We start from the raw sequence: 12,616 nt of genomic DNA on the forward strand, positions 1-12,616 counted from the left end.
ATGACACCCTTATTTTGTTAGCACAACACAACAAGATATAGCACAAAGCACTCTTACTTTGAAGGCTGAAAGTGTGTTGTGTGGGTTGAGTCCGATGTAGTGCATCAAAGACGAGGTACCTTTATTTCTACACCATGAACGTGTGAACATTAATCATGTTGATCGTGCACCCTCCTTTGCATGAGACTGTGTTACAAATGTTGCACTGACCCACTGCTCTTTTTTTATTAAGTTAAGCCAAAGTTTTCAGCTGCTTCTTCTTCGCTGGTGCTCGCCGGCTTCTTCTTCATTGGTGTTTGCGACGATTTCTTCCGGTCGGCGAAGTGGGCATCGAAACTAAGAATCGAAATAAAAACATTTCAATGATCCCAGGAGAATTGGAACGTTAGTCCCGGTTCCCACTGATGCTCGAGACTCGATGCCCAACCCTGAATACATGTACATGTATTTAAAGAGAAATGTGTTGTACTCTAATTCTAACTAATTCACCACTTCAGGGTTAGTTCATGTTACCAAGCCATTTCTATGCGTCCAAAATTGAGGGAACATATAATGGGATGGTTGGATGAGTGTAGTGTGAAAGAACTGTGATGTTCTATGATCACAAGCTGTGATGTTAAACCCACGCCAACATCCTGTAGCGTCTTATCATAAGAGCTGAGGAAACTGAGGGACCAACTCTTGATCATCCCGTTCTGTTGACATAATTGTAAACTGTCCCAATAATTTCGACCCTATAAAGCAGGGGTCTCAAACATGCGGCCCACGGGCCATTTGCGGCCCACCAAATTGTGTCTTGCGGCCCGCGACTAAACATCAAAGAGTAGTGTAACTGCAGCCCGCAACACCCAGGCAAGCTCAGCGTTACTTACTGTAAATAATTACAGGGGCAAGTAAACACCAACACTGAACTAACAGTGGTGTTATCACATGGATGTATTGTGAATTGTATCGTATCGTGAGGTACCTCGAGATTCCCAGCCCTACTCCGAATACTTGATGCGGCCCAGCCTCACCCAGACTCTACCTCCACTGGCCCCCAGTAAAAGTGAGTTTGAGACCCCTGCTATAAAGCATGTTTGATCCGCACAAAAACCTCAAACTGGCCTGTGTGTGTGTGTGTCCATATAAGTGTGACAAAGAGAAGGCGAGCTGCCATAATCACAATCTAAACAGGCTGTGGGTCTAAATGATATGCACCTTGCCTCGGGGTCTACGGGGACACATAAGAGAGAGGCAGATAATTGAAAAAATGACAAGGGAGGAGGAAAACACACACACCTCAGTAGGAGCAACCCCCCAGTGCTGTTTATCCCTGTCACTGAGCATTACCACCTCACCCAGTCTGGTACTCTCCCTGTCACACACAAACCTTGATCTGCGTGAAAACTCAACTTGTGCATACGACATGGACACTTGTGTCATTTGCATGCATGACCCTCCTCTGTCAAATAAAGTCTGCACTACACTGTACTGCACAAAGGTGGTCCCTCCCTGTACCAGGATTTGTTTGTTCAACAGCTGTCCTTCCCCAGGTAAACAACCTGTCTGTACTCATGCCAAGTAATGAGAGGAGGTCATGGTGGGACTGGGCGGGGGTCTTGAGAGCAAGTAGGCTCCACAAGAGAGAACTGAAGGAGAAAGGCGCTGAGAGAAAAAAAAAAGAATAAGTGAAGGAGTGCCTACTGTGCAAAGAGTGTTTGGAACTCAGGGTCAGACCTCTACTGGAATTAAAAGGGAGTCCATTGTGTGCAGTGAGTACCCCTCCTCAATAATCCACAGCAGGGTCAGGGGGCCACATTACTCAAAAGCAAAGTGGAGTTTGGGATGTTCTGAGCATCTCATCACCTCTGATGCCGAATACTCACTTCCCTCAGGAGAATGCAAACACCTCAAACTGGCATGCATCAAAAAAGTCAATCAAAGCCGAGGGTTGTGTTTACTTAACATCACACACGTGTCGTGTATACACGGCAAATTTAAACTACATAAAACAGCACACATTGTCACGGAAAGTACTACTTCCAGTCGATGGCATTTTTATAGAGAAATACAAGCATGAGTTATCACCTCGCAAACTGGCCATTTATCTACATTCACTTGCTGTAGAAATATCTGTCTCATCATAGTCAAACTGTGTGTGTGTGTGAGTATGTGTGTGAGTGTTTGTTTGTCTGCTCATCACCCAAAGGAAGACCGGTAAAGTGAGAGTCATGAATATTTCCTTCCACAGTTCAACATGCATAATAGGTACATTGGAGTCTCTAAATAGTCCACAAGTGTCAATGTAAGTATGAATGGTTGCCTCTGCGTGCCCTGGAGACCAGTACGTGCCCCGTACCCAAAGTCAGCTGGGGTAGGCTCCAGCTCACCTGTGACCGTGAATTAATGCTATTTTGCCACATTCTTTTGATTTTCAAACTTGGAGCTTGACAGTTCCAAACGGTATCAGACTGACTTGAGCTAAACTGATGCAAACATGACTTTGCAGTGTGGTCTGAGGGTGAGTTAAGGATGTACAGTAGATGAATAAGCAGTGACCCAAAATATGCGATGGAGCTCAGGGCATTAATGACACAGTGGGGCGAGAAAGGGGAGCGGAGGGGTCATGACAGTTGGGAAAGGGAAAGCAAGAGGGGAAGAGTGTGTGGGGGTGGTGAACAAGGTGGGAAGCAATGATGGCCACCGCTTGGCGTTACGCCAACGTGCCCCCCCTCACCGGGCCCTGTCATTCTTGACCGCCATATGAAAAGCTGCCCATTGGTAATGTGTGTAGGCCATATGATGCAAGCGTAAAGAGGGAGATTGCTGAATGTGCCTGACCATTTCTGGTGCTATGATTATTATTACATTCTTCCTTTGCATCATTTATGTGGTGGCGTCACAAAAAAGAAAACAAGAAAAGGTTAATACATTAAATGCTTGCTGAGCTGAAGTCTAACAAGACATACAAAAGTATTATACTGTACTACATGTTGTTTCCAAATTGTAGGACGTATTTTGAGGTTCCGCTGCACTTATTTTGAATTGGCATATTGCTCATACCTGGCAGGCAAGTGTTATACAATGACTTGTGAGTTATTAGTTAGTTTTCACATGCTCTTAATAAAATATGCGCCATATGACTTTATTAAACACACACACATGTGAAAGGTGGTCCATACGTAGATCTGTGAGGGCAACAAGACAAAGTACAAAAGAATGTGGTGGATGGTAAATGAGTGCAACACATAACAATGGATGAGCGGATAAGATGATGGAGGAGGAGGAGGAGGAGCAGAGCAGGGCGTCCACAGTAGAGCACAGTCTGCTGGAACTTGGAGTCTCGACTGGCCTATCAGCGAGCTGGGAGGGGTGCTGTTTGCTGTGGCCGTACACACACAGACACACACTCATGCCAAATACTCTCTCTGACAGGGCCCAGACAATGAAAAAAAAAAAACAAAAAAACTTTAGAGGACAGTGACAGACCATCAAGTTCAAGTGGAAAATCTACCCGCTTCTCCTCCCCCTTCTCCTCCCCCCACTGTCCATCTAACGCCCCAGTGCCTCAGAATAAAAATGACAACACACTTCCAGAAACACACACGCAAACACACACTCAAGCCACTTCGTTGGGAAGTGTGCGGGGTGGCTGTTATTGACCATATTTCATTATTGATTTCACTCATGTTTCAAATCACAAAGTAAGAGTTTCACACTCCAGCGGTCACAAGCAGACCCTTGTCTCCATCCCGGCCACAGTCCAGCCCTGTATCCCAACCTCTTCCCATACACCCTTCACAAACTGTCAGGACCCCGTGCACTCCAAGCTTTGTTCTATACCCGCCTGTCCAATACACACATACACACACTCCCAATTCCCTGCACATCAAATGAGTGAAACTGTCGACTAAACACTTTCAGTCAGTGGACAAAAGCACTGCTTTGGGAAAAACACTTTAAAAGGAAATAATGGAGAAGGGGAAGAAGGGCTGCTTGAGTCCCGCTCTGAGGGGCAAAGCACTCATCTTTTCACATACTTTTGTTGCTTACTATAAAGACTTTTAAACAATGTCTGCTTGAGTTTCTCACTAATCTGCAGTGGTTCAAACCAGATGATTTTGGACTGCAACGTGCATCAGAAAAGGGTTCACTGAAGTGAAATCTTTGCTTTAGCCTGACATGACTCTCCTTGCAACCTGCTGTGCTGGTGCCAGGCCTCTTCAGAGCGCAACTAATTAACATACCTCTAATGAGTCTTTTCACATTTTCTCCTAATTAAACACGCTCCTCAATAATACATGAAAACAGGACACCTCGCTATTCAATTACACACGTATGGGCCGCAGCCAAGCACGTGCGTTAATCTGTGTGTGAGCATGCCAAGTGGCGGCGCGTTAAGTGTGCCAGGCAGGCGTCTGCCAAGTGGGTACGCGGTATATTGTATGTGTGCGGCACCCGCATGTGCCAAAGCATGGCCATCGTGCACGTGTGGCAGGTCATGGAGGCGTACGACGCATCATACCGGCTAATCCGCCATTTGTCACTGTCTGCCAACTGGGATCCCACCCAGTCGTGCCACCAGCAATTAAGATAACTGTGACACTTAAAGCCCAACATCAACTACATGATCTGTTTCACAGGGTGGGAATATCTTCAAGTGGCATTCTATCTTTATAGAATATTGGAGTAATTGCATAATAGTGTGCCTACGCATTTCCCAGATTGCCAACTCTAACATTACTGTAGATGCATCATGCAGTTTACATTATGAGGCCCAATATACACGGGTTATACTGCAAATGCTCCAGTTAACGCCTCTATTGAATTTACCGCCGTGTCTCCTATAGTCCCCCAGGTGCATAGTCTCCAAAACCAGCAGGGTACCTCTAAATAAACATTGCCAATAACAGCTGTGGCTATAGGCAACCTCTTGATGTTCTTATGTTCTTCTTAGCACAAGATGCCAGTAGCTGCATCTGAATGTGGTTTCTTCATAGGCTTCAACATTTTTCCTGTGCGACTCTGTTGGTGTTGGTCTGTTGTATGTAATGAACTCATCACCTGTATCAGTGCTGGCAGTTTTCTCCTTAATGCTCATACAACATTGGTTATATTTCTGCAGTGTTGTTATACTGTACTTGTTAATAACGTGGTCAAAGGGAGCTACATTTCCGTGTCCACTTTCTCATGCACTCCAAATCATCATTAAAATAAGGTATATATAATGAGTATACTGTATAATTAGATGATTAGATATTATTAATATGAAACCCTTAGACTACTTGTTTGCAGTGAAGACAATAGTTGAATTCCCGTGGGGGAAAAAATCCTTTTGAATAGGGATGGACTCAATTTCTGATTGATTTCTGACTATGATGACATTCTTAATTATGCTTAATGATGCTTCTTAATTTAAAACACCTCTTCAAACACAAAACCATGTGATTGCACTTTTAATGCGACTGTACATCCATTGGACACAATCAATTGTTCCTGCAATTGCCTGTCTGGTAAAGCTATTGTCAAGTTTCTCCTGGATGTCTCACACACACATGCGCACAAAGTGGACTGATAATATCTCACACAACCAAACACAAAGACCATCTCTGAACAACCAACCACAGAGCAGATACAATCTTTGAGTCTCTTTCGCTTGCAGTCCTCCCTCCCAGAAATAGGATGGGGAATATGAGGGGTTAGTATTAAGAGTTCTTGTCAGCATAAACCATGACTTCAGAGAAGTCAAGACACTAGCAGTGCCCCCCCCCCCCTCCCCCCTTTGTCACTCTCCCTCAGAGAGAAGCAGAAAAAAAAAATCTAATTATCAGGCTCCTAAAGATCTAATTATTGTCTGACACTCATTTGCATGTGAGAGAGCAACCATGTAGGAACGCCATTTTGTGCCTTGCTTTGGCATGGACCACAGCGCCACTCTGACACCTTAGATCAGATTCCAGCTAACTATGCTTACTTTGAATTGTTTGCTACAAGTGGCTCACTCAGGGTGGGTGTGCTATTATATTATAAACACGTATCATTGAAAAAATATTAGCTTTCTTTTGGCACTAAGATGATTTTCATTGCAGAGAAATACCCCATTCATTTTGGCCATGTCATTTTTCAGCAGAAACCTCAGAAAGACCATGGGGGTTTAAAGGTGAAAGGAATGATCTATTTTCTGTTTTTGTCTGTTTATTAGAACTACGCCTAGAACAAATCTTAGGAGACAGGTTTTATGTCAATTTTTCAACCTTGCATGTCCAGTTTATAGTGCCGTCTAGCAAAGAGTACACAACCGTTTTGCTACACTGGTGTTTATACCTTGTTTCTGCTCAGTGAGGATTCAGGCACACACACACACACACACACACACACGCACACACACTGCCAGCACACATCCTAGAGTGTGTTGGCAGGATGTGTGTGACCATTCGAGCTGACAGCTGAGACAACAGAGATGTAGCCCGGGTGCCCTGGATAGTGCAGGGAGGCTAACGGGCCAGGAATCAACAAACAAGACAAACAAGACAGAGATGGAGAGCGGGGAGGAGGAGGAGGAGGAGGAGGAGGAGGAGGAGCTTGGTGTATGTGTGTATTAGAGAGAAAAAGTGAGGGAAGGAAGTGGAAGGTAACACCCGACATCAGAATGTGTACATGAGGCAGGTCCACTCAACGTGTGTTCCACCCATTCCCAAGTTTTAACATTATCATCACTTTTGATGTCTAAACAAGAGCTGAATGACGGAGCAATTCTGTCATTTCTAGAGACACCTGCTCACCGAAGCAAAGTAGTTTCCAACATGTGTTCAAAATAAGGGTCGCAAAGGCAGATGATTACACTCATTTGAAGGATCCCTTTAAATGAAGCAGTAGTGCAGATTGAAACCATGTGTCACTTCTAGAGGGTAAAAAGGGGATGCACGCAACTGCAGCTTGGGGAGCTACAAATGCATGGATATCAGCTGCTTGTGTTGATTTACACCATCAATTTACTGTTAACCTACAATCCACATAGGCAATATGATGGTAAAACAGCATGCGCTTGTGTCTTAAAAGTCACCATGTAATTTAGGCTATAAAGTCTTTGTGATTGCTGTTGCTTTTGATTCAATTGTGTAACCTTCAAGATGTACAGAATGTCGAGATGATACATTTTATTCTGGGATGTTCTGTGACTTTTTTGAGCTGTAATCTTTTTTATATTACTTTTAGCTGGTCTTATTTATCTAGATTATCTTATTGTTAAATATAAAGTTTATGTGGGTTGTGTAGAAAAAATGCACACAAACAAATTCTGATTCCGTATAGTTTCAGTTTTAAAATATTACCAATATTTACCCATTTTCCTAACCATGTGGATACATTTTAATTAATTTATTTAAATATTATTTATTTTGAAACATTTCATTATACACAAGTATAACCAATGTATGCGGCATCCACTGGTTTCCTATATTTGACTAGCTGCGTCTTTATGGACGGAAGAGCCTTATAAGAAACACAGCTACAAATCAAACTGCCCCAAAGTGACTAGAGCGATAAAAAAGGAGGAAGCGCAAGCAATAAGGGAAAAAGGATTTGTGCCTACATCACACTGTGTAGTTGACATGGACACAGACTCTGCACATCTGTGTGTTTGTGACTATGCACTTGTGTGTGTGTGTGTGTGTGTGTGTGTGTGTGTGTTGATTTGTGTTCTGACCTGCACGGGGCTCTGCTTGACCTCGTTGCTGCCAGGGGAGTTGAGCCCAGAGGCCTGCTGGAGGAGGAACTGCCTGGCTGCCTGGAGAGCCTGTAAGCAAAAGAGCGAATATGATGGTAACATGCACACTGGGCCAAATAGTCATATACAGTAGACGCTTTAAAGTCAAATACCCCCCACGGGGTGTACAATTTGTTGGATTTCAACCAATATTTTAGGGAAACTATTCCCCTTAAATTGCATAAAATGTCAATGTTTGAACTGCTGTCATGCTTCTCAGCCTAGGAGATATCAGCATTCTGAACAAGACCTCAGAGAGTGCCTTGCTTTTTCTTTGTTTTGTAAAACAATTCCAAAAAATTGTCACTTTCATGTTTAGCATAGAGCGTGAGATCTCCGTTCAGCAACCATCAAAGGATTAACTTTGAGAGGATTAACTTTTACCTTGACTATTCCAACAGAAAGACTCCAGCCTCAATAAGGGCTGTTAAGAGAAGAATACACCCCACAAGTTACATCTCACATTTGTAGCAATAAGACTCAGTCGTCAACAGTCTCAACGCTCTGTTGCAACCAAGATCATATTGTAAAGGCTACCCAGATGTTGTAAGGATGATGACAAGGTCATCCGACAAGAATACACACACAGTCCGGACTCAGCCTGTCATGTTCACAGGCAATCAGAAACGCACACACAAATAACTGTACAGTATCCTTAAGCATGTTAAAGGATCTGCTCCTATGAAAGTGAAAAGAATAACTAAGCAGTGTAGTGTTTTTTTGTTCTTTTTTCTGTTTCTTTGAATTATTTTATTGTGTGTTTTCTTACTGTATTTTATGTCCATGTGTTCTGTGTAAAGTGTGAGTGACTTAAGTTGCTTATTATTAAATATTAAAAAAAAAACGTTTAGGATGGCAACAGCCTGACCCTAGACTGGATCATTTGTATTTGCATTAAATTCTATTGGACAAATTGTTTGAAATATGAACAAATCACAAAAGACTGCACTCATAAAATAGCATTGTATGTGTATGCTTAGCCTCACATGAACACATGCTTTCCTATCACTCTCTCTTTCTCCTGCGCCCTTCTTTTTCTGTGTGGCTCCTTCCTTACACAGTTCAAAAGGGGTTGTCCACATCCTCTGAGGCAGAAGTGTGTCAGCACATCTTCATGTGTGTCACTTGCACACTGTTTATATGTGTCAGGGTGATGTAAAGCAACCCTGATGCACCCTGAAGAGCTGTGACTAATAGACATGCACCTCTTTTTTCACCCCCTTCTCTGCCCTCCAGTGTTGTCCGGTCTTACCATTACTAACACCAACTCTAGCCCTTTCTTTCATTCTTCCCTATCACTCTGGCCTTGATTTCTGCCTAAAAAATATTTGGATTCATACAAAGGTCACCAGTTGTAGTGTTAAAGACTTCATAATGTACTATTGTGAAGACAAATCCATTCCAGAGGCAAAGGTCTTTTTGCTGGAATGTGCCGAAAACAAAACAAGAAAACACCCATTTCAAAACATAAGAGCTTTGCACTCACACACGCTGACACACACAAGCGCAACCTCATGACGGAGGGTTACAGAGGGGAGACAGCAGGATGCACATTTGCTTCCTCTGACTCAAAGGGGAAAGGTTCCTTAGTAAATATTGATTTATGAAAGTCTGTGTGTGTGTGTGCGTGTGCGTGTGTGTGCATACACCACAAAATTAACGGCCATAACTTGTTAGGATGTTCTTCTTTGTGGAAGATCTTACGCAACCGCACAGTGCCAGAAATGAGTTGTAATGCATCATTCGACAACAAGAGAGAAGTATTGTGTAAGAGTGCAGCACACAGTTACTGTATAATGTCACGTAGTTTATGAATTGTTGAAATTAGAATTGTCAAATTAGACGCTGTGGCACATTAAGTAACATCTAATTGCAAAAACAGAGAGGGAGATTAGAGGGAGACTGAAAGAGACAGAAATGCTCTGTGCAGTCACAATGATGAAAACCATCTGGATGGAGCGCACTCACGACTTTTGCTGAGACCGCAATTAAAACACACACATACACAGATGTGGCTGCGGACGCGCCTGTATACATACACACACATGAATTTTAACACTTGAACAAAAATCTCGGGAACCCCCCTCCCATTTACTGGTTTGACCTCAGCATTAAAACAAGCACAGACACACAGACACATATATACACACACAACCGCCCAGTTTGTTGGCATGTGGTGTGAATTAGGCCTTGAACACCAGGTCTACCCAAGAGCGAGTGTGTGCATTTGTCTGTGTGTGTGTGTGTGTTGGCAGGAGTTGGGAAGCCATGTCTGGCAACAATAAAGGACAATTCCACCCAAATTACCACCCTGATTACCACTATATTAAAGAAGCATTTATGGCTTTCATAAACGCTAGAACAGAGCAGAGGTGATGCCTGTCTCCTCTCCTACGCCTCTATTCATAGATGTGCCTTTTGTGCATGTGGCAAATAGTACCAAAAAAGCAAAAGAGTTGCTTTACATACTCAAACAACGTTAAGGTATAGACGATTTACGTGACAGTTAATGCAAATGCACCACAACTGAAATACGGACTAATGTTTAAAACCACAGAAAACAACCACATTCATTCTAATATATTCCTCATTATCACTTACAAAATAAAGTGTGACTCTTTTGCTGGTTTTTTTCACTCTTAACTTGATTGATCATTGTAATGTTGTCTAAAAAATGTTTACGTAGAAAGGTGTCTACATATAAAATATATTATTTGATGCAATATTAGTAACTTAGTGTAATATTTTTTTCATAACCCAGATTTTTCCCTTATTCGTTTAATTGGAATGATTACATGTCATCATTTCACCATAACAGGCAGTTAAATAAGGTGTTGCGCAACTCATAATTTTTCCACACAAAATAGGAGAAGATGAAGTGTACACAACTGAGTGGGAAAAGGGAGTGTACATCCCCCAGATTCCACAGTTGTAGAGGTGTGAAAGTAAACAGAAGTTGACTATAGATATATACAGGATATGTCTACACTTTTAGTGTTGGCAAACAGTCCAATGACGCATTGCTAAGTCACTTAGAGTATTAGAGCCTGCTGGCTGATTACATACTTACTACTGCAGCTTATAGATGCAAGCACACATTTACATTGTATAGGTTCTCAACTTGGACAAATTGAAACTGACTTACTGTTATTATTTCACATTAAAAAAAACCTTTTCAAGTTACTGAAAAATGTTGAAATTTAAACATGGACGACATTTGAAGGCACAAATCAGCAAATTGTGCTCATCTAAAAGACTGATGCCACAAGCGTGTTTTGCTTTTGCTTTGAGGTTTTTGTGTATGTTTTTTGTTCATTTTATGTAATGATATGAACAGTGATGAGGAACAATATACGATTAAATCAAAGTTAACAGTAAGTACACAATTCAGTTTAACTGAGTATTCACAGTGTTTAACTTCTTTTTACACTTGTATGGCAGTTACCAATGTAAAAAAAACACAAGCCTCCCTTTCCACTTCATATGTCATCAGAGGGCGAGTAGTTTTATTTCATTTATTTGTAGTACCAGTATTCAGTGCTGAACATCATTTTACATGTGTAACCAATGTTACGGATGTCGATTTCCTATGGGAAAATCACTGTAGATGATGATGTTATAAAAATATTGTACTGATAATAACCTTATATAGTCATGTGTAGTTACTGGAGTGATATCAGCACACTGTCCTAAAAACACAAATACCCACACACACACGCGCACACACACATTTCAACGTAGTCAAAAACATCTTCTTGTCGTTGACCCTCTTCTTTCATTGCACATCTTCACCGTCACTCCCTCTCTTCTTCTCTCGGTGACCTGGCTGAGCTGCATCATTGTAACACACACACGCACGCACACGCACAGAAATCAGCTCCTCCTAAACGCCTCCCCCCAACCCCAACTGTTCCCCCTGTGGCATTCCTGGGGGCGCACTGCACCTTTAAAGAAAATATGAGGGAGGCCTAAGAGGGAGGCCCAACAACAGAGTCTTTGTGCTGCCGAGAAGCGCACACACACACAAACATGCACGCACACACACACACACATCAGTGGTGTCAGACAGGTTTTATTAGAGTGAGAGAGGTAGGAGGAGGAGGAAGGGGAAGGAGGGGTGAGGAGGTCAGTGCTCAGCTTGGAGGCCTGAGAGCACACAGAGTGAGTGAGTGTGAGTGTGTGTTCTTCTGACTTGTCATCGCTCCCCTCTGTAAATCATCGCCTCTGACACAGCCTTTAATAACGGTGCATTTTTTTAATTCAACAGGGTCATACACACACACACACTCACACACACATTGACATAGCTATGGTAAAGACCAGTCTCTCCTTAACAGCATTCAGAAAAATGATAAGTGAGTTTCTTTTACATGAGGGTGCAAAAGGGGAACAGTATGTGCGTATGCTGTAGTCTTTCTATCTTTGTTTGCCGCATAACTTGAAATCTCCATTGTGAGGACAGTTTGGCTGCTCCACATAGAAAAATAGGATGAGCTCCTTTTGCCCCATTAAATTGTGTGTGTGTGTGGTTTAGGTTGCTAAAGCAAACAGGGCTGCGCGTGTGCGCGTGCATGTGCGTGCGTGCGGTTGTGTGTGTGATGAATCTGGCCTCTAATCCATCCAGTGTGTTTGGGTGAGACAGGGAAAAGAGAAGCAAAGTAATCTAAACAGAGTGAAGTCTAGAATAAGGAGGGGGTGTCAGGGAGAGACAGGTGGGTACCATATGTTGGAGTAGTCCGTCAGCACTGACTGAGCTCCATTGTTGATGGCCTAAACGAAACAAACTTGCCTCTCCCTTACTCCTACCATCTACTCCTCATCCCACCCTGGACGCCTCCTTGCGCCCTCTTTGGTAAACAGTCCCTGGGA

At 42.7% G+C, this 12,616-nt stretch overlaps 1 protein-coding gene across 3 annotated transcripts in view; it reads right to left on the reverse strand.

Annotated features, from left to right (window-relative positions):
* The window catches only part of foxp4 (forkhead box P4), a 97,296-nt gene that overhangs the window by 38,152 nt on the left and 46,528 nt on the right, over window positions 1-12,616 (reverse strand). For all 3 annotated transcript variants that reach the window (XM_054785996.1, XM_054785997.1, XM_054785995.1), the window contains exon 3: window positions 7,688-7,777. In XM_054785996.1, coding sequence (XP_054641971.1) covers window positions 7,688-7,777 — 90 coding nt within the window. The remainder of the gene's footprint in view (window positions 1-7,687; window positions 7,778-12,616) is intronic.

The sequence above is a fragment of the Dunckerocampus dactyliophorus genome, chromosome 8 (assembly GCF_027744805.1).
Source record: "Dunckerocampus dactyliophorus isolate RoL2022-P2 chromosome 8, RoL_Ddac_1.1, whole genome shotgun sequence".
NCBI lineage: Eukaryota > Metazoa > Chordata > Actinopteri > Syngnathiformes > Syngnathidae > Dunckerocampus > Dunckerocampus dactyliophorus.